Consider the following 23,770-nt stretch of genomic DNA (forward strand, 5'->3'; position numbering starts at 1 on the left):
AGCACCTTTCCTTTGTTAATTATTTTATTTATCCTATGTATAGCTTGTTTGCACATATTTGTTGGTTTATTGTCTTTCCCATTAGACTGTGAGTTCCTTGAAGGCAGGGACAATCTTTTGACTCTTTTTGTATCCCCAGTACTTAACACAGTGCCCAGTATATAGTGGGTGCTTAGTAAATGTTCATTGACTACACCAATTCCTGTGTTGCTGGTCCTGGTACTGCTGTTAAAACCATGGTTACCCCAAGCCAACCTTAATAGAAGTCAAGAGTTAGAAATCTCTCATCATGGGGAAGGATACTCATGTTCTTCCTTTGTTGTTGGAGTGTAGAATCTTAACAGATGACCATCCTGCAGCAGATAGGAGGATCCACAGTCCTACTTTAGGGCAGATGTATTTTTTTTGTTGCTGGTGTCATTTTGTTAACTTTAATTATTGTTTTAGATCCTGTTTTTAACTAATTAAATGTACACACATATACACTAATGGATTGTTCTAATATTATTGGGCTATTAGATCAACATATTAAACTAAATTGTCAGTCAATTTATTCAAATAAGGATCTGTTTGATTATGTTAACTGTTAGAGAATCTCAGATTCCCAGTCTAGGAAGGAAATTCAGAGAGTCTCTAGTTGTACCCCTACCTGAGCAGGAATGCCACCTATAACATCCTTAGCAAGTGGGCTTCAACATCCTCTTGAAGACTTCCAAAGTGGGAGAAGCCACAGTCTCCAGAGGCAGCCCAATTCACTTTGAGGTTTTTCTCATTGTTAGGACTTTATGAACTAAAGATGTATTCTGCCTCTGCAAATTCAACGAGTGGCTATTTTTCAACCCTCCAGGGTCAAGCAGAACAAGCCAAATGAAAGAGGAAGTCAGAAAGATCTAAATTTAAATCCTGCCTCAGACACTGACTACCTGTATGACTCTGGCTACATTATTAACCTCAGTTTCCTCACCTGTAAAATGGGTGTAATAATAGCACCTGTCTCACAAGATTCTTGTGAGAATCACAGGACATAACCTGTATCAGACACTTTGCAAACTTTAAAGTGCTATATTAATACATTAGTGAAATGAGGTGATAGGACTCAACCTTAATCAAGGTACATTTCAGCTTTAAGTCTACAGTCCTATGATCCTAAAGACAATAATAGCAGTAATAATAATAATAATAATAATAATAATGATAATAATAATAATAATAATAATAACTAGCATTTAAATATCACTTTAAGGTTTATAAAATGTTTTGCAAATACTATCTTATTTGATCCTCATGACAACCTTGGGAGGTAGACTTTATTATTGTCCTCATTTTATAGGTGAGGCAACTAAGCCAGGCAGAGGTTAAATGACTTGCCTAGGTAAGTGTTTGCAGCTGGATATGAACTCAGCTCTTCCTGATTCCAAGTCCAGAGTTTTTTCTATTATGACACCAACCTAACCTGAAAAGAACTATCATGTCCCTCGAAGCTCTGGGTTTGAATCTTTGCTCAGCTTTTTTTTTTTAACATATGTATTTGATCTTGAGCAAGCTGATAAACATCTCTGGCTCTCAGTTTCTTCATTTGTAAAACTGTAACTAAATTTCCTTCTAGTTCAAAATTCTATGATCCATGATCCATAATGATAGGCATGGGTCAGATCTCCTGTGGAGTGGGCAAAAGAAAGCATCACAAAGAGGAAGATCTTTCTCCAAGGTATACACCCAAAGTTCCTTCAATCAATCTTTATATGATGTGACCTCCAGGTCTTCACTCCTCCTGGTCACCCTTTTCTAGATACCTGTCAGTTCTTCAGTCATTTTCAGTAGTGTCCAATCTTTGTGACCCAATTTTGGGTTTTCTTGGCAAAGATACTGGAGTGGTTTGCCATTTCCTTCACTAGTTCATTTTACAAATGAAGAAACTGAAGCAACAAGGTTAAGTGACTTGGCCAGGGCCACAGAGTTAATGACTATCTGAGGCCAGAGTTGAACTCATGAAGATAAGTCTTCCTGCCTCCAGTATCAGCATTCTAACCACTATCCCACCTGGCTGCCCCTGTTAGTGCTTTTCTATTGTAATTCTAGAACTGAACACAATACTCCAAATGTGATCAGTCTGACCAGAGCAGAGTACACCAGGACTTCATCCACCTAGGCATCTCAATCCAGCTTTGAATTCTCATTAGCTTTATCAACCACCACATCAAACAGCTGATTCATTCTGAGCTTTCAGTTCTTCCATATTAACTGCTGGGTTGTTTTAATTAACTGCCCTGGGGTTGTGCAAATAGAACTTCAATGCTCATATCTACCTACTAGAGGTGGGTATGTACAAAGATCTGGACTTGGAATTAAGAAGATCTTAGTTCAAAGTCTACCCAAATACCAGCTTTGGCACCTTGAGCAAATTATTTAATTTCTGTCTACATGAACTTCCTAGGCTATCAAATGAGAATAATAATGGCACCTACCTCCCAGGGTTGTTTTGGGAATAAAATGAGATATTTATAAATCACTTTGCAAACTTTAGAGTACTATATAAATGGTAACTATTATCATCATCAATGGCCATTATTTTCCTGGGTGTGGCTCTCTAGTAGTGGTTTTGGCTTTTCTGTTCAGATGAGGTCTCTGTGACATACAAGAAGCAATTTGTTGCAGTGGAAAATGCCCTAGACTGGGAGATGAATCCTGGCTCTAAGTCATTGGCTTCTCTGAACTCCATTTGACAAACAAGGGGTTGGAATAGATAACCTCAAAGATCTCTTCCTATTGTAACCTATTATCTCAAGATGTATCCAAAGTTCAACCATATGGCTGGCTGGCTCTGAGGGAGACAACTGAATCTGCTCACAGAATTTCCACAGCTAATGAGCCAAATTTCCTCCTCTATACCCTAAATCATAAGGGGGGTATTAATACGTTAGAAAACTTCATTTAATACCACTACTGGGAAAAATATGAGAAGCATTATAGGCTTAGAGTTGGGGGGTGGGGCAGGGGCAAGCTAAAGAGCTCACGGAAAAATTGAATTTCCTGATCACCACAAAACGGTTCAAGGAAACATTTACATAATTCCATCATCCCACAGCAACATTTCATAGGTTCTGGATCAACTGTTTACTGCTTTACTTATTCAAATGTGTTTGGCCCAGAGTTCAGAATGTAATAAAATGGAGTTGTCTGGACATGATGACCTTTCATTCTTTTGCAGACGAGCTAAAGAGATCGTGTTGAAGTTTGAAGGGAGGCTGACCAGGACAAGAGGCTATCAAGCAGCAGGTGCTGATGTAGGTACATGGTCTTCCTGCCTGCCAAGGCATCGTGTCAGCTGCTGGTCCTACAGCACTGGATCCACTGGGTCTCTGGGTCTCAATCACCTCCTACCAAACCCAATTTGGACAACTAATCTCATCACTTTTAGCTTCTTATCCACTCCCACTGGAAACATTCTACCAGTCACTAGTCCCCTAACACTTTGTACCCTCACTTTTCTGACTGAAGCTATTTTCACATTTATCTCTATTTATGTGTTGCATATATCAGAGGCAGCTGTGTGAATATAAAGATGGCCCCAGCATCATAAGGACCAAGATTCAAGTCCTGCCTCAGACATATAGTGACTATGTGACCCTGAGCAAATCATGTAGCCTCTACTGCTTCAGTTTCCTCATGGGGATAATAATAGTACCTACCTCCCAGGGTTGTAATGAGAGTTAAATGAGATAATATTTATATAGTGGGCAGTTAGGTGGCACAGTAGATAGAGTACCAGTCCTGAAGTAAGGAAGACTCATCTTCCTGCATTCAAATCTGGCCTCAGACACTTACTAACTGTGTGATCCTGGGCAAGTCACTTAACCTTGTTTGCCTCAGTTTCCTCATCTCTAAAATGAGCTGGAGAAGAAAATGGCAAATCATTGTAGTATCTTTGCCAAGAAAACCCCAAATAGGGTCACTCCAGTGTCTCTGCTAAGAAAACTTCAAACAGAGGCATGAAGGGTTGGATATGACTGAAAAATGACTGAACAACAAAACACAGTGTCTGGCACACAGTAGGTGTTTGGTAAGTGCTTGTACCCTTCTTTCCTTCCCCAGGCAATTCACTAAGACCATGGATGGATGGATGGATGGATGGATGGATGGATGGATGGATGGATGGATGGATGAACATAAATCATTAGGGGTTCAGTATGTGTAAATCACTGTGCTAAGTGCTCAGAATATACATAGAAAAGCAAGACAGCCCCTGCTCTTGCTTACATCTAATAAAGGGAAATTATATATATGAAAGAGGTTTCAGATGGAATGACCCAGCAGTTATTAGGATGCAGTGACAAAACAGATAATAATGCATCTTTCTTATTGTCATTTCCAATGATAAAACCATATCTATTTTTGATGCTAAGCAATTTTGTAATTCCAAGGATCTAGTAGTGAAAACCTTCTTTAATAGTTCTTCAATAGTTGTGGATGCATAGAAAGTGACAGCTATGGCATCTGTGATGGCAGTAACAGTAGCTGGGTCAGATCTACATACATAAATGCTGCTCCCCTGGACAGCACCCCTAATTGTAGGGGGCTAAGCTAGAAGCAGGTCAGTGGTCTGGGAAATGCTGCTCTTCTCAGGGCACTAGGCTTACCTGCCCATCATTACCAATTGTTCAGTGGTTGGTCCAGAAGGTCCCCCTTCTCTGCAAGGATAGCCCTGTAGAGCACATGACAATCTACATTTGTAAAGGAAATTCCTCATTCAGAGCTGCCTATAATTCCTATGAAATCATAATTCCAGTCCAAAACAATAAATCCCTTGGTCTTACCAGACCTTGCGAATGAAGACCTAAAGCATAAACAGACCCTGATATCCACAGCTGGGAAGAAGTCTTATCTAATTTATGAATTGTGTTTCTCTGTATGCCCTTCATTGATGCTGCTAATTGTTTAAATAGTGTCTTTGGCCTTGATTAAGATAATTAGTTAATGGAGTTTTTCCCCCATAAAGATGATGCATTTTATAGCGTGTTGACTACCCATCTCAGCAAATCATTTCACAAGACTATAATATTGATACTGACAGAAGGCCTTCATTAAGCAAATAATTTGCTCTCTATAGAATAGTAATCAAAACAACTTGCGTGTATGCTCCTCTCTGCTCTGTACATGAACCAGGGCTACTGCTTGTATTTATTTGTGTGTCTAATTCAGATGCTTTGTCTTGATATAAAATCCTACATGTAATCAACTAGTCATGGGCAGCTAGGTGGAGCAATGAATAGAGCGCTGGACCTGGAGTCAGGAAGAACTGAGTTTAAATTCGACCTCAGACACTTACTAGCTCTGTGACTGGGTAAGTCACTTAGCCACGTTTGCCTCAGTTTCCTCATCTTAAGATGAGCTAAAGAAGGAAATGGCAAACCACTCCATTATCTTTGTCAAGAAAACCCCTAAAAGGGTTATGATGAGTTGGACATGATCGAAAATGATTAAACAGTCACTGTTATTTCCCCCAGCCCATCCTGAGGATTTACCAACCATGCACAGAATAGTCAAAGTCATAACCCAGAGCTGGAGCTAGAAGGAACATCTGAGCCCATCTAGTCCAGACCCATTGTTTTAGCAATAAGGAAAATGAGGCCAGGTCCATATGTTTAGGTTGGAATAAGTTTGTCCTCTAGAAGATTATAGAAAAGAAGGAAGGAAGGGAGGGAGGGAGGGAGGAATGAAGGAAGTTAAAAAAGGAAAGGGAAGGGAGATAGGAAAGGAAATGGGAAAGAAAGGGGTATCATGGAAGCCTGCATCACAAGCACACACACTCGTAGCTAAGGATCTCTTAATTGCATTTGCAGTGGGGTATTTCCTCAGTAATTTTGTTTGTCTCCAAGATAAACTCTGCTTGCTTTTGTTTGAAATGCATAAGCTAGCAAAGTAGTGTTTTGTTTTGTTTTTTAAACAAATAGCACTATTTTTAAAAATAACTTTAGATATTATTTCATTTTTTAATTCAATTCAACAAAGATTTATTTAAGTGCTTCCTATGTGCAAGGTACTTTTTTCGTTCAGGGACCTGAAGACAATTTAATTTCTCAACTCAAATTGTAAACCAAGGGGATCTTTCCTTGACCTGCTCTAGGTTGGTGAGATAGTTACAGTTTTAGCTAAAATCAATGAGCTGAAGATAGGGTCACAATTACTGGAATAACTCTAGAGGTAACTTGGTGAATTTAATAGGAAGCATGCTGAATTTAATAATTTAATAATAATTGCTAGCATTTATACAGTGCTTTGAAGTTTGCAAAATCCTTTACAAATATTATCTCATTTTATCCTTAAAACATACCAGCTATCTTCATTTTAGAGATGAAGAAATTGCAGCACAGAGGAGTGAGGTGACTTGCCCAGGAATACACAATTGAGCAATACCTGAAGCTGGATTTGAACTCAGGTCTCTCTGACTCCAAATCCAGCACTCTTCCCACTGAATTTAGAGTCAGAGGAGCTCTATTCAAGGCCTTGTTCTACCTCTGTAATTTTAGGTAAGTCACTGACAGTTTCTAAAGGTTATTTCCTAGTTGTTCTAATTCAGAAGTTCTTCATCTTTTTTAGATTATGTACCCCATTTGGCAGTCTGGCGAATCCCAGTGATTCCTTCTCAGAATAATGTTTTTTAATTGCATAAAATAAAACACATGGTATTATAAAGGAAATTGATTGTATTGAAAAACAATTACCAAAATATAAAAAAAATCATAAATCCCAGGTACAGTCTCAATGATCTCTAAGGTCCGTTTCAGTTCTAAATTTTTATGATCCTAAGCTTTGCCAGGACCTCTCCCATAAAAGATCTCATCTAATCCAGAAATGTAGAGAATGCTACCATCTTGGATAAAGCTAGTGCTTGGCATATGAACCCCTAACTAGTCTATCTGCTTTTTTTTTACTTTACATTTTATTTTAATTAGTTAATTTGATTCATCAACAATCACTTCCATAAGCTTTTGAGTTTTAAATTTTTCTCCCCCTCCCTCCCCACTTCCCCAAGACTATGTGCAATCTGATACAGGTTATACATATACATTCTTATTAAACATATTTTCATATTAGTGATGCTGTAAGAATTAGAACCAATAGGAGGAACCACCAGAAAGAGGGAACAAAATAAAACAGAAGGAAAAAAAGGCAAATAGTATTCTTCGATCAGCATTCAAACTCTGTAGTTCTTTCTTTGGATATGGATAGCGTTTTCCATTATAAGGTCTTCGGAAATGTCTTAGATCCTTGTATTGCTGAGAAGGGTTAAGTCTATCAGTATTAGTCCTTGTACAATGTGGCTGTTACTGTGTACAATGTTCTCCTGGTTCTGCTCACTTCACTCAGCATCAGACCATACAAGTCTTTCCAGGTTTTTCTGAAGTCTGCCTGTTCATTTATTTCTTATAGCACAATAGTATTCCATTGCATTCATATACCACAACTTGTTCAGCCATTCCCCAATTGATGGGCATCCTCTCAACTTCCAATTCTTTGCCACCACAAAAAGAGCTGCTATGAATATTTTTGTACATGTGGGTCCTTTTCCCTTTTGTATGATCTCTTTGGGATATAGCCCTAGAAGTGCTATTACTGGGTCAAAGAGTATGCACATTTTTATAGCCCTTTGGGCACAGCTCCAAATTGCTCTCCAAACTGGTTGGATCATTTTACAACTCCACCAGTAATGCATTAGCATTCTAATTTTCCCACATCTTCTCCAACATTTATCATTTTCCTGTTTTGTCATGTTGGCCAATCTGATAGGTGTGATGTGGCGCCTCAGAATTGTTTTAATTTGCATTTCTTTAATCAATAGTGATTTAGAGCATTTTTTTCATATGACTATAGATGGCTTTAATTTCTTCATCTGAGAACTGCCTGTTCATATCTTCTGACCATTTATGAATTGGGGAATGACTTGTATTCTTATCAATTTGACTTAATTCTCTATATATTTTATAAATGAGGCCCTTAACAGAGGGACTAGAGTAACTAGTGTATCTTCTTTTCAGACACCTAGCGGTTCTGGAAAAAGGTTATATAGTCTCCAAGTTTCTACTCTAGGACATGAGGAGGTTAAGGGATATGGACAGGTCAAGGTCATCATCCAATTGGCTGGGTCAGTCACTCCAAATCTAAATAGCCAGGCAAGTGTGCAGAGGTATATCAAAGGGTCTGAGATTGTGTCCAGGAGGTCTACAGAGCAGCAAGAGTGAAGCTGGGCATGAAGCTGAGTTCTGTAAGGGCTACGGCTATAGCAGGTAAGAGAGATACCTGGAAATAGTCACTCTATCAACAAAAAAAAAATGATTTTTGATGCTTTCATCTAGAATGAAATAGACTGCCTGCTCAAGCTCTCCCATTAGACCCTACAACCCTAGTCAGACACTCTGGGTCTAGTAAGCACCCTTACTAGTCTCTGAATGAACATCTTATTTAGTATATTCCAGTAGAGGCCCTTCTATGGACAGATAGATGGTCAGGAAGCCCTAAAACAATAGCAGCAGAACCATGATGTTTCCTCAAGGATGCATTTATTTTCTGAGATTTGTTTATGCAAAGAATTTCATCACAAGGATCTGGATACCAATAGCCCTTTAATCAATTGGTCAGCCTCCAGATAGGCCAAAATAGCAGCATATGAACTTAAACTGAGAAGACAAACTTGAATTCTAATTCTGCCACTTACTACCTGTAGCACCTTGGGCAAGTCACTTCACTTCTGGGCCTCAGTTTTCTTCTCTGGAAAATGGGGGTAGTGATTTTTTTATACTACTTACCTCATAGGGTCATTATCTCAGTGAGATAGTGAATATAAGATGTTCTACGAAAGACTATTGCGTTAGATCAGAGGTTCTTAATCTTGTATCATGTATTCCTTTGACACTCTGGTGAAGCTTATGGACCTCTTCTCAGGTTAATGTTTGCTGCTAACCTTCACAATTAAAGTAGTTGTTAAATTTCAGTTACGAATTTGGGAAAGTAAAATTTATTTCTTCCCTATCTAAGTCTGTTGAACCTAGGTTAAGAATCACTAGATTAGATGATCCTTAAAAACCCTTTTCTATTTTAAATCCTATAGTCGAATTGTAAGCTATTTTTATTTTTACAGTACTAGAAAGTTCATTTAGTCCACTGCCCTAATTTAATATAGCATTTTCTATATATCATCTCAATAAGCCTCACAACAATGTTTTGAGGTAGAGGTTGAAAGGATTAGTGACCCCATTTCACAGTTTAGGAAACTGAGGCCCAGAGAGGTGCCATGACTTGTCCAAGGTAATTCTTGCATGCCCTTCACATCTAAATAGTCATCTTGCATACTATTTCCAGGTATCTTTTAAGTATTTGTTAGCATAATAACCTACTAATGTATCAACTCCCAGGCCAACTGCTTAGTTACAGGTAGAGTAGGCGGAGTTAAGAAGCTTCTGTTTAATCACAATTTTATAACATGTATATTTACCCTTATTCTTCTCTGTCCAGAGCCTTTTGAGCAATCTGAGCAATTATGTTCTTGATTCTAATATCTATAAACATAAAGGAATGTGAATAAATACAAATATAGAGAAGTGAATAATAAACACTATTGACAATTTCTATTTTATTCCCAGCTCTTTGCATTCTTGTCAGAAACTCATGAACATATTCACTGATTGCAAGATTAAAAAGCAGCAAATTCTTAGAAAGCCTTCTAGACAAAGAAGATATAGAATTCTTTTTCTTTTATTTGTGAAAATCTTGTTAATTTCTGGAAGGAGGATTTCTTCTTGACTTTACCTTTGAGGATAATATAGAGCAGTACCTTAGCTACCTCTCCCAGACTATCCTCAGTATAAAGGAATCTCATTTGTCAGACTACAAATTCTTGCAAATAAAAGTCTTCCAAATGCATTGAATTTTAGAAATAAGTTGAAATAAATAAAAGTCTGATAAAAAGACTTGAAGACCCTGTTCAAATATTATTCATCATTCTAAAATTATGATGCTGATGTGATTACATTTTCAAATAACAAGGATCTGGGAGGGATAGCTAAGACACTGCATAACAGAATAAGGATCTGAAAAAATCTTAACAGGTTAGAACATTGCCCTGAACCTAATAAGATGAAGTGGGGATAAATATAAAGATTTCACTTGACTTCAAAAAATCAGCTTCACAAGGCCAAGACCAGGGATACTTGAGCTGATGGTAGTTGGTCTGGAAAAGACCTAAGGGTTTTAGTTGGCTAGGAGCTTAATATGAGTCAACAATACAATGTGGCAGTTGAAATAAAAAAGAAGGAAGAAAAATCATTTAGGGCTTAATTGAGAGGCATTTATTGTTGAGTCATTTTTCAGTTGTGTCAGTTAGGGTTTTCTTGGCAAAGATACTGGAGTGGTTTGCCATTTCCTTCTCCAGCTCATTTTATAGATGAGGAAACTGAGGCAAACAGAGTTAAGTGACTTGCCCAGTGCAACACAGCTAGTAAGTATCTGAGGACAGATTTGAACTCAAGTCTTCCTGTCTTAAGGCTGCACCACATACTTGCCCACTGAGAGGCATAGTTTCCATAAATAAAGATGGAGTAGTCTCTCTATGTCTTAGCCAAACCACATCAGTAGTATTGTTTTCAGTTGTGGCAGTCACAGCATAGAGAAGAACATGAAGACCATGCAGAAAAGGGAAACAAGGTTTGTAAAGTCCATGTCATATGAAAAATCTGTTGAAGCAAGTAGAGAGCTTTAGCCTAGGAAAGAAAGGCATGTCTTCAAGCATTAAAGAACAAAGAAGAAAGATTAGTCTTCTATTTGGCCCCAAAAAGTTGTAATACAAGAGAAATAGTACCATCTGTGGAGTTAAAGACCCAGAAAGGGAAGGAAACAGAACCCAACCTGTGAATGTGAGTTGTAGGGGAGTGAAGGGAGAGGGGTGGTTAATTCTGTGTAGGGGATTGCAGAAGGGAAAAGAAAGGTAGAAAAGAAGGAAGGAAGGAAGGGAGAAAGGGAGGGATAATTTTAGTGTGCATTAATAGAACACTATTAGAAACTCAGGACTTAATAGACTTCTACACTCTGCCTGAGCAGGAAGGGCCCATCTGGAGTACTGGGTCTAGTTTTAGGAACCACATTTTGTCAAGGACTTTAACTCTCTCTCTTTCTCTCTCTTCTCTTCTCTCTCTCTCTCTCTCTCTCTCTCTCTCTCTCTCTCTCTCTCTCTCTCTTTGTGTGTGTGTGTGTGTGTGTGTGTGTGTGTGTTACCATCACAAAGATGGTAAATGGAATCAATAAGGAAGTCAACTGACATACTTTTGTAAGGAAATGATAGTGTGAATTTGATTACGGTTCTCCAAGTGTAAGAGGTAGAAAGAGAGGTGGGGCATCAGAACAGAAAACAATCAGGGTAAAGATGAACCTGTTTTGTCTCAGGAAGTACAGAGCTGAGTTGTTTGGCTCCTCCTGGGCATGGCCTCTGGTGGAGCAGTTTGGAGGATGAAACAACAGCAGTAGTAGTAGTAGCACAGCAGGAAAAAAAATGGCCAGGGTGAAGAAGAGATGCACTCAATAGCTAATTTTGATACGTATGAGTCATGTCACTTTACGCAAATCATTTTCAACTCTTTGAGCTTCAATTTCCTCACCTGTAAAATTAGGATAATATTACTTCCATGGCTTAAACATGCAGAGTTTTTTAAAGGTTGGTAAGCACGAATAATTATAATTGTTTTCTGAAGTCTTCATGCACAGAGGTGACCATGAGGATTTTAACAAACTGGAATGGCCTCAAGTGAAAGCCCAGTGATGGATTATTTGTCTGCTGTCCAGCACCGAGCTGGTTAAGTTCAGATAGTCTTATCATATTGATTGAAGGACAATTAATTTTTCAGCTGTGGCTGAAAGAACAGCCTCTAAGTTGTAGATTTGCAATTTGTATTAATTGAGAGAATATGCATGGAGATAAAATCACAGGTCCTAGGAGGATTGAAATATACTTATTACTTATACATATATATTACCTCCATTTACAGAAACCATCGTAATATCTTAGAAATAAAACTAGAGGGCTGATTTTTAGTCTAGACTCTGACCTTGGACCTAATTATAGGTCCTATAACCTTGACCTTGGACAAGTCTCTTACACCATTTCCTGAACCTTTATTCATCTGTAAAATTAGTCAAACTAGATGATTTGTAAGTTTCCTTCAGAATCTAAAACCCTGTGATTCTCAGCTAGGTTATAAACATGTTAAAGGTGAGTCCAGAACTGGCTAAATTTATATGCCATAATGTCTACCACAGTGCCCTCCACATAGTAAGTGTTTGAAGGATGAATGATACATCATATCTTTATTTTGTGTGCTGGGAAGGATGAGATTGTATGCAACAGAGGAAAGTGTACTGAATTTAAAATCAAGATAATTGGATTACAAGTTAAAGTTCTGTCTTGGGACCTTGGGTAAGTTTTATCTTTGTACTGCCAGCACATAGCTTAACTACTGGCACATAGTAGGGACAGAGATAGGAATTAAATTGTGATATCATTAGTACAGAAAGTGTGGCTCCTGATGTAGGACAGTACCTTCTCTGCAAATTTTGGTTAGATTGCTGCCTGTAGTACTGAGAGCTTGTGACTTTCCCAAGACCACATAACTAGGATATCAGAGGCAGTACTACAACCCAGTATTCCTAGCTTTGAGGCAAGCTTTCTGGCTGCTATCTACTATATAGTAAGATCTTAATGTGTCTGTTGATTGCTTGATTAAATTCATTGGTCATCAATTTCTTCATTTATAAAAATAAAGAGATTGGACTAGAGCAATGGTGTCAAATACAAATAGATCCTTGTGGGCCTCACATTGACTTGGAAAACTACAAATAAATGTGGTATTGTATTCTTGTTTATTTTATTAAACATTTTCCAATGACATTTTAGTATATGGGTAACAATTTTGATATCTCTGAACTAGGTGATTTCTAAGGACTCTTGTAGCTTGACAGTTCTTTGAACGTTAACCCATATATCAAATGCAGAAACAATAAGAAAATGAAACTATAGGAAAGCTGATTTTCATTAACATTTGGCAAAGGCTGAAATTTCTTCTATCCTTCTGTAATGAATGAGCTATATATCTGCATGTTATCCTCTGAATCATTTAGGATTCTCATAAGTGTTGAGTAGTCTATAATAGACTCCATGGTTCCTCCAAAAAGGCAGAGAATACCTGCTGCAACCTGAGGGAACCCACCAACTATACCATGGTTCAAGGATTACCAGGGTCATATTGAACATTCAGAGGAAGACATGTAATGTCAGGAAAAACCCTGTAGTTTCCCTTCCCTCCCTCCATTCAAATACGTTTCAGAGAACATACTCCTAATGCCCTCTCATCTTTTATAGCTCTCTGGACATGTACTTGGATATCAACATGTTTTCCAGATCTTCTAATTGCTGCTTTATTCCTGAAAGTGACATCCTCTTCTTCCTGTCCATTTTTTTTAGCTCTGGCGGAAATTTGTCCGGCTTGCCTATAACTTTGTGGTCATCTTCATTCCATGGGAAATGAGAATAAAGAAAATAGAAAGTAAGTATTTGTAATCTGAGGAGAGATAGATAGGGAATGTTGGCAGGCTTTATTTCAAATGTTCTCTTCTAGTCAGGCTTTGAATACACAGAAAAAGTGTCATCCTCTTCTTTTTAATTTAAAAAAATTAATGAACATATATTTTCTTTCACTCTCATCTCTCAAAGTGAAAAAGAAAGAAAAAAAAACAAAGCCTTTATAGGAAATATGTAGAGACAAGCAAAAACAAATTACTACATTGGCTATATCCAAAAACGTATCTTAATCTATCATTTCTCTGAAAAAAAAATACAGGTACTGTATTTCCTTGTTGGGCCTCTGGAGTTATGATTGGTCATTGCATCAATTAGTTATTAGCTCATCATCCTTTTCCCAAGTAACGTTTGTAGATGAAGTGTTGCATAATGGACCGAGTGTTAGTCTTAGAGTCAGAAAGATATGGGTTCAAATCCTGCCTGATACTTACTAGTTATATGACCATGGAAAAGCCATTTAATGTGCCTGAGCCTCAGTTCCAGCATGTAAAATGGAGATAAAACCTATAGTTACGGCCACAGAAGGTTTTGTTGTTGTGAGGCTCAAATATGCCAGGATACTGGAAGTATTACAAAATTCAAAAACTCTTTTAAATGCATTTTTAAAAATTAGGAATTGAAGCACTTTCACAGAAATTTTTAAAAAGAACTGACCATTAAACTCTAACTATAACACCATAGCTAGCACTTCTTTCTCCTGAGGAAAATTCAGTTTGGGGGTGGCAACAGGAAAGATAGTAGTGCTTCTGCTCTTGGTAAAATTACCAATGGTACCAAACCCTACAACTCCCTAGGGGCAGGGATATAAGCAACAGGCAGGAGATACTAGAAGGCAGGACCTAGGAGACTTGTACCATAGGGATGAGACATGGGAGAGACAGGCCGATGGCAGGAGAGGGGAAGCAGCTCCACCAAGCAGTAGAGAACCATAAGGCACAAGAATGACAGCCTTAAGAGCCACTGAAGGAAGGAAGCAAGCCCTCTCCCAATTTACCCTGGCACAAAGCTCCATTGTCCCATCCTAATTATGGCTCTGGCTCCCTTTAAATTCCTTCAAATAATGAGGATAACAACATTCCCATTTCTATAGAACTTTAAGATTTACAAAGTGCCTTCCTCACAACTGCATTAGAAAAATAGGATTGTGATCCACAGTTTTCCACTCTATAGTAAGCAAAGGCAACATGGTATAATGGAAAGGATATTGGACTTGGAGTCAGAGGAACTGACTCTCCTACTTACTACCAATGTAACCTTTAATAAGTCACTCACATGCTCACTGGAATGTTTTTTTTCTTCTAATCTGCAAAATTAGAGTTTAGAGCTAGGTGATGTCAAAGTTCCCTTTTTAGCTCTAAATCTTATAACATTTTTCCATGAGTAGTTGTGATTCAATCATGATACAGATAAGAACAAATTACCAAAGAAAAGTGCTTATGAAATTAAACAAGTAATGCGCAACTCTGCACATTAAAACTCTAGCAAATCTAGATCCCAGTATTTTTATCTGCAAAATGAGGAGATTGTATATGATGTAATGGATATAGAACACTGGATACAGAGTCAGGATCATTGTTATTGTTCAGTTCTTTTCAGTCTTGTTACAGTAGCTGTGTGATGGTGAGCAAGTCACAACCTCTATGCATCTCAGTTTTCTTATCTGTAAAATGAGGGGAGTCGTAATCAACAACCTCTACAATCACTACCAGCCCTAAATCTCTGATCCTATAATCTCTTTAATCCCTTCCAGTCTAAATCTGTGATCCTATGATCTCTAAGGTCACTTTTCAGCTCTGTGAATGGAGGCTTAATAGTAAGTAATTCATGATGGAAATATTGTGTTACTGTTCTTATTGGTCTGTGAGTCACCCCATCCCTTGACATGGGATTTAACAGGGATACATGGCAGTAGCCAATGGTGGATGTGGTATTGAGTATGCAGGGAAAGCTTAGGATTGGAAGCCTTGTTAATCACTTTCCCTAATACAGAGCTAAAAATGCAAGTATGGGGAAATGTAACAGTGAAAGTATTTGAATTTCTGTCCAGTCTTTATTTACAGGACTTCATTTGAGGAGAAAGGGGGTAGTTTAGTAGATATCTAAAAGCCATTGTGCCTATAAGCTAGATAATGCTGGTTTTTATGATTACAAAAGATATGTATCATATATACTATATATATATATATATATATATATATATATATATATATATATATAAACAAGCGTATAACATCTCTGATCCATCAATCATGACAGTTTGGGAATTGTTTCGCTTTTATTTTCCAGAAGTAGAGCTATAGTTACATCAATCAATACTTACTTTCTCACCCTCCTCCTTTTGCCACCAATGGTATACATTTAAAGTCTGGCTACCCAGAACTGAAGGAACATTGAGGCTACAGAAGAGAGAGTTGAATGGCCCCATACCCATAAGTGGCCCTACCATTGGCCTTGCTATATAATACCAGTGCTGATTTCAAGTCTCATCTCAAAATATATGTGTTGTATGACCCTTCAGTATCACAGGCATCTCTCTAAGACTAAATCGCAGAACAGTTGTAGATCTGCATTAATAGAGTGAGTTTCCTTACTGGGAAAGGGAGTGAAGATTGGAGGGAAAGAAGGAAGGAAAGGAGGAAAGAAAGAAGAAAATGAGGAAGTAAGAAAGCAAGCAAGAAAGGAAGGAAGGAAAGAGAAGCATTTTTTTAAATACCACCTTACTGGTTCAATTGCTAATCATGCTATAGATTCCACTTTTTGGATAGCTCCAATTTGGGGGAGGTTCTTTCATATGTTGAGCTAAATCTACCTTCCTGTTACCTTTAATCACTGGCCTTAGCTCCACCCTATGAAGTCAAAAAAGAATAAGCCTAATTCTTATTCTATGTAACAGTCCCAGCATCATAAGATCATAGAAGCTCAGAACTGGAAGGGCCTCCAAAGCCATTTGGTTCAATCTATGTCTGAACAAGGATCTCTCTACAAACATATCTGAAAAGCAGCCATCCAGCCTTTGCTTGAATGCCTCCACTAAGAGGAAAACCCACTACACCCTGAGACTGTCCATTCTACTTTTGGACACTCAGAAGAGAGAGAAAATCAACAAGTTTCAGTCTTCCATAACCATCAGGGTGTAGACACCTGACCTTTCTCCATCCAATATTTAAAGACAAATTCACTTGAAGTCTTCCTTGAGACTAAACATTTTCTAGTTTTTCAACTGTTCCTTATAGGAGATGATTTCAAACCCTTTCACTACCCTGGTCATTCTTGCTAGACATGGTCTCATTTTTAAAATTTGGCTGCTCAAAATGAACAAAATGCTACGGGTATCACCTGATCAAACTCCAATGGAAATGCCAGGTCTTTTTTAAAATAGTAATCCTCATCGAAGTCACGGCATCTCTGTTCTCCAGTTGATTATCTTATAGCCCAGCAACCAAGTCTCCGAGTTCACACACAATGGATGTAGTCACGGAGGTAGCCCCCAAATAAATTCTTTTGCTTATTTTTTCCATACCTAGCATTCCCTCTGGGATCTTCAGAATTTAGCTTATTTATCTCCAAAGGTATAGATGAAAGGATACCACCAGCTCCTCTGTAAGTGTTCAGGGAAAGTGCACATATCAGATATAGAACATCCCTTATTTTGCCCCACAAACAATAGAGAAAGCAAGTAATGAACTTACTCTGACCATTAATTGGTTGATACAATTCTTTCCTGCTGAGTTCTATCTCCCCTCACCCCCTTCACCCCGCAACTCCCCGCCCCCCAATCCCACGACCTGTACAGTCCTTCAAACTCATAGTGTCACCCTTTTGTTTCGATTACCCTCAAAAGGGAAATAACTTTAGGCTAGAGAGGCAGCTCCTAATATTCTGATCCTACTTTCACCTCAGGAAATCATACCAGTCTAATGGCACCACACCAAGAGCTAAGAATCCCCCCCAGAAATTAACTTTGCTAAAGAAGCAACCTCCTTCACATCAGACCTGAACCATCTAAAATAACTTATGGTAGAAGAGAAAGGCAAAGTCTAATTTTTTCTCCTCCTTATCATGGTCGGATCTCTTGCTATTGTCTACTCAAACAGTCACTATGATAGGTGACTTATCACTTCTTATCTTAGCACTTCTTGCCTATATTTTTGTAATAGCCTTCTAACTGTTTTCCTTACCTCAAGCCTGTCTCCACTTTCATCAGTTAAATTTAATTAATTCTCTTGCAATCCAGCTGGCCAAGTGATTTTCCTAAACCTCAGGTGTGACCTTGTTGCCACACTGCTCAGTGAGTACCTTCAGGATCAAATATAAAACCCTTTGTTTGGTATGTAAAGCTCTTCATAACCTGATTCCTGCTTACCTTTCTAGTCTTCTTGTACTTCACTCCCCTCCACTCACTCTGTTGTGCTTGTTGCATCGCTGATGAACCCTAGTCCTAGACCTCTGACACTCCTCCAGAAGGCAATGTAAATAGAGTACTCCTTCAGAAAACTGAGGTTTAGAAACCTCCATTACTATACCTTTCTTACATGTCTCTGCTCCTCTCTGTGGATGGGCAAAAGAAAGGAGGAATTTTCTGCCCACCACAGTTTTGTAGAGGGTATCCCTGAAATATCAGTGCAGTTTTAAGGTTTAATAATACACTCTTACCAAGCTTCTAATAGAACTGCACTAAGACATTGCTTCAGGCGGCCTTATGTTGGCCTATTCAACCAGTAAAAATGGGCTGAAAGGGGATCATATAAATCAGGCCTTCACCACCTGTGGCCCGAGATTTGTCTACATTTTTTGCAGCCCACCTGAATCCTTTGGCTTGCCACAAGTGGCTAGCGGGCTACAGGCTGTGAAGGCCTGCTATAAATAGTAACATCTGCATTTCTGAATTACTGTTTTACTTTAAAATTGCATGCAACAATAACAAGATCATTAGAAGCAAGAAATACACTGTGCCTTCTGCATTATGATCTGAAGAGAAATCATCATTACACTCTTAAAGTAGAGCAATTGTCATCTGACTTAGAATAAAGAAAAAGCCTTAGCCTTATGGTCAGGGCCAAAAGTGAGATGTTTATGTATGCTTATGTCTCTTAAGGTCATTTTGGATCTGGTGTTGCCTCCTATTTTATCTTCTTGAGATGGCTGTTTGGAATTAACATCGTGCTTACCATAATGACGGGTGCTTTTATTGTTCTTCCAGAGGTAAGCCTCATCAGAAAAAGAAAAAAAGAAAGAAAAGAAACACGTGGCGTTTAGGGAAAGAGGAAAGGAGATTACTCTTTTTTGGTCATAGAAGATGGTGGAGGATAACATAAAGGTTAAAATAGAATCCCAATATGAAACTCAATTCATTGCTAAAAGTCATTTTTGCTTGTTTAGCCATGATGTTGCTCTCTTAGCCCATGTCCACTGACAGTCATGCAATAGTCAAACCCAATATATCACCATTTATATTTCCCCTCCAGTTGACCTCTTTTCATTGATAACCACTTCTCAAGGGCTATTATCTAAACTTCTAGTCTCTTACCTAGCATTGACACAAAATTTTCCATTAATTAATGAATATATCATAAACGACAAATTTAAAATCTTTTCTAGTACAAGATAACGTATGTCTCTGACTTCCTTTCAAACTAACAACTGCTATAGAAATAAAGCAGATTAGTATAAAAGTACGTTAGTTTCTCTTTTTTTTTCTTTTTCTTTTTAATTAATTTTCTATCCAATGATGTGTTCTCTTTCATGGCTTTCTATTTACCTCACTCCAACGAAAATTCTTGTCTCTTGAGTGTTTGGTCAGATATGATTAAATCAACTTTGTAAACTTTTTTTCTTAGCATTGACATTTCTGGATATAGAAGTTAAGTTTCCAGGTTTAATTTCCTAGATATACTCTTTCCCATTTCATAAAGTATAGCCCCACATCGCATACCCTCCAGTTCTCCATGGATTCCCAAAATGGTGACACGGGTATCTCCTGAACCTTTTACGTGTATTACATTGTGGTAGGCTTTGGATAATATAAATATAGGATATGCTTATTTTGATATGTTGATGGATTTGTGTGTATATATAGTTATTCCTACCAACAATATAGATCACACTCTATCCATGCCTGCTCTTTCTCCCCAACCATTGTCCAGGTCTTCCCATGAATACGCCACAAAAAGTCCACGCAATGATCTGAAACACCTTTTCTTCAGACTGGTTGTCATTGTATAGATGCCAATGAAGCAAGTGGGCTGATGGCTGGATTTCCTTCCCTCTCTCAATGTGACCAGCCTGCTTTTTTTTTTCAAGTCATAACTCACCCTGAAAACGTCCTTTACAAGGCTTTACGTCCACATTTCTTCATTGGCACTGTGTTATAGTCCACTTAGTGCACCATCAGACTCTTCCTTGCACTTTAGGTGACCTTCAGTTATAATACTTTAGAGACTGGGGTGTGCCATAACTTCCAGCTGTACAGTATCACTAGAGTAATATTGTTGTTAAAAGATAGAACTATTTAGGGTCATGAAAAGAACTGAAAGTTTCCAAAGGCAATCCTGGCAGATCTATTCAACCCCAGGCCCAGCTCACAGCCCATTTTCAGTATCTGTTCAAGGGTATATGTAGTAGTGGACCAGCTCTATGAGTTGTCTAGCCAATTGCCTATCATAGACTTGACCAGTGGCGTCAAACTCAAATAGAAATAGGGGCCACTAATCCATGCATAAAGATGTTTGTGGGCTGCATATTGACTTAGTTTTGAAGTGTAATATTATCTACATTTTATTACATTTTATTTATTTTGTTAAATAATTCCCAATTACATTTTAATCTGGTTCAGGCTGTACTCAGGAACATTGCGGTCCATGTGTTTCACACCTCCTGCCTGGACGATAGGCATTCTTCATCCTTTTGGTTTTGTATTCCCCCAAAACAAGGCAACAAAAATATCAACTACCAATACATCTGCCTACTCTCTCACATCTACAAAAATGCCGAGCATAATCTACACGTATGTTGCAGCATTAATGAAGGTTTAAGAAGGAAACAGGAAGGCTTTTGCAAATCATATTCTACGTCAGACCAAAGCTATACAGCCACACATTTGGCTAAACCATATAGAGAATACAAGTGCCTGGTTTTGGTTGACCATATAAAAGCATTTGATTTAGTATCTATACATGTATGTGATAGCATAGGAGACTTTTCTTTGGTACTGAATTGTAAAAGTCTGTCCCAAAAGTCTTAGTGCAGTCTTAAGCTATTAATAGATTCTTAATAGGATTAGCACTTCAGATTGTATCTAGAGAATACATTAGATGTCTGCTTGATGAATATACTATTCAGGATGTCCCAAAAATCTTAGCTCAACTAACTGCCACCCAGCAGACATCTGGTACATCTAGGTACAATCTGAAATAGATACAAATAGTAACAATCTTTTTTCTTCTTCTGCTTTATGAAACCATTATTTGAACAGATATTATCTCAAAACTTGTGCAGAGTATAAGGTATTGGACTTTGAATGAGCAAGACCTGGGTTCAAATCCTTCCTCAGACAAGCTGTGTAACCCTGGCAAATCCCTTAACCTATCTGCTACTCCCTTAGTTTACTCACCCGTAAAATGTGCTTGATGTCTTCTATAGCTCTAAGTTAATATCCAATGATCATTTCTCTTCACCAGACATACAATGAACATCAACTGTACGTTGGAGATTGTGGTGTATACTCCAATAGTGATGGTCCCAGGTGCCAATGCAAGGTCCTTCTCTCAGGCCAGTCAGCTCTTTTTCCCCTATTCCCTCTTCTCCCCATATTCCTCTACAATGGATATCAATTTATGGCACTGATCTTTCTTTTCTCATCAGCTGATTGCAGGGCAGCCTTTTGGAAGCACCATCAGTAAGACTATTCCCAAGGACCATGTTTCTTCAGCACAAGACTTGGATACCGTCTGGTCCCTGGGGGTAAAGTTCAGAATTCTCACTAGATTTCTTTATAAATACAACAAGGTTTGGGGAAAACAGAAATCAGTGATGATGTCAATGGTATTCTCTTTGCAGGGCTATCTCAAGTACTCTGTTTTATTTTATGGCTACTACGGCAAGGAGAGGAAGATTGGTAAAGCAGGTTATCGGTTGCCTTTGGCTTACTTCCTGGTTGGCATGGCGGTGTTTGTTTACAGCTTTATCATTCTGCTAAAGAAGTAAGGTTGTGAATGTGTTTGCATCTTTTTCTGGCCTATTCACTGTGGCTTCTTAGCCCATCCTGTTGCAGCTTTACAGTGTGCTTCTAAGGCAAGGGTTCCTAGCTTAGGTTCCACCCATAAGGGGTCTGTGGATAAATTTCTGGAGTCCCATGAACTTGAATAGGAAAAAAAAATAACACAGTTATTTTTACTAACCTCTAAATGAAATTTGGTATTTCCTTCAATTATGAATGTAGGCAAGAAACCATTATTCTGAGCAGACGTAATAAGGTTATTCAAATTGTCAAAAATGTTCATGACACAAAAAAGGTTAAGAATCTTGCTCTAAGGAAGTAGTTAGTAAGTACAGTCTAGCTAGTGGAGTGGAATTTAGAAAAAAAAAGAACTTGAAAGAAATATAATAGATTCTCTGTACTCCCACGATATATATATTCCAAGAGTATTATTAATGAGGAAATCCATGAATGCTGTATCCTACACTATTGAAAATAAGAGAAGAAAAGGGGAAAATGAGAAGATTGGGGGTGGGGGAAGGAATAGGGTACCTACATATGTTTCTTTTCCACGTACTTCTCCTTTTCCCCTTTTTCACTCTTTCCCTCTCCTCATCCCACACCAGCCAGGTCATTTAACCTGTTTGAGACTCCTTTAGTTTCCTCATTTATAAAATGGGTTCAATGCCTTCTAAGGTTCTTTTTAGATCTATTTTATGGTCCATGATCATTTCTTTTTACTACATATACAAATGAACACCAAATGTATGTTGGAGATTATAAGTTGTGATCCCAGCAAATCAGACACTAAGCTGAACTGAAGAATCAAGCAAACAAGAAAGCAAATATTTATTAAGAGCCTATTATGTGCCTCCCCACCCCACCTCACCCCCCGCCATGTACTCTACAATAGTGACACTGGCCTCTTAGCTGCTCTTTGAATAAAGCACTTAATTTCCAGACTCCAAGCATTTTCACTGGCTGACACCATACCTGGAAGGCCTTCCCTCCTCATCTTCACCTCCTGGCTTCCCTAGCTTCTTTTGAGGCCCAGATAAATTCATTCTTCTACAATATGTCTTTCCTGATCCCCCTTAATTCAAATGCCTTCTCTCTGTTGATTATCTCCAATTTCTGCTATATGTAACTTGTTTGTACTTAACTGTTTGCCTGTTGTCTCCTGCATTGAACTGTGAGCTCCTTGGAGGCAGATGCTGTCTTTTCCTTTTTCTTTGTATTCTAAGAGCTTAGCACGGTGTCTGACGCATGGTAGGTACTTCATGCTTCTTGATTTATTAACTGACTGCCAGGCATTGTGTTGGATGCTAGGGATACAAAGATTAAAATGAAACATTGCCTGCCCTCAAGGAGTTTACATTCTACCAGAGGAGAGAATAGGTATGCGAATGAGTAATTCTTGTTGTTCAGTCCTGCCTGTTCAGACCCCATCTGGGATTTTCTTGGCAAAGATACTGGAGTGGTTTGCCATTTCATTCTCTCGCTTATTTTACAGATGAGGAAACTGAGGCAGACTGGGTTAAGTGACTTGCTTAGGGTCACACAGCTAGTAAGTGTCAGAGACCAAATTTAAACTCAATTCTTTCTGACTTCAAGCCCAGCACACTATCTGCTATGCTACCTAGCTTCCCTACACAAATTAGTATTCATGAAATAATCTGATCTAGATAGGGACAGAGGAGAAATTGGGGAAAACTAGAGTTTATGAGATGTATACTCTTCAAAACCAGTCCTTATATCTTAATTCAGGTATCAAAACACCAGCTGCCACAGAAATTTTGAAGTTTGTCCTTAGCACCTCTGTGCTCACCTTTCTGAATCACTTTCCAATTTCCTATCTCTTCCTTCTACCCCCAAGTCCACTCCCCACACACATACCTTCATTCAGTCTTCATTCTGTCCTCAGACAAAATCCTCCTTCTTACCCTCTATACCCT

The 23,770-nt window shown here is 38.3% G+C and overlaps 1 protein-coding gene across 1 annotated transcript in view; it reads left to right on the plus strand.

Annotated features, from left to right (window-relative positions):
- TMC3 (transmembrane channel like 3) overlaps positions 1-23,770 on the plus strand; it is a 78,834-nt gene that overhangs the window by 6,944 nt on the left and 48,120 nt on the right. The window contains 5 exon segments of the mRNA XM_078150620.1: positions 3,209-3,284; positions 13,505-13,586; positions 18,717-18,823; positions 21,482-21,580; positions 21,677-21,819. Coding sequence (XP_078006746.1) covers positions 3,209-3,284; positions 13,505-13,586; positions 18,717-18,823; positions 21,482-21,580; positions 21,677-21,819 — 507 coding nt within the window.

Source organism: Phascolarctos cinereus, unplaced genomic scaffold (genome assembly GCF_003287225.1).
Source record: "Phascolarctos cinereus isolate Bilbo 61053 unplaced genomic scaffold, phaCin_HiC Scaffold_3;HRSCAF=262, whole genome shotgun sequence".
Taxonomy (NCBI): Eukaryota; Metazoa; Chordata; class Mammalia; order Diprotodontia; family Phascolarctidae; genus Phascolarctos; species Phascolarctos cinereus.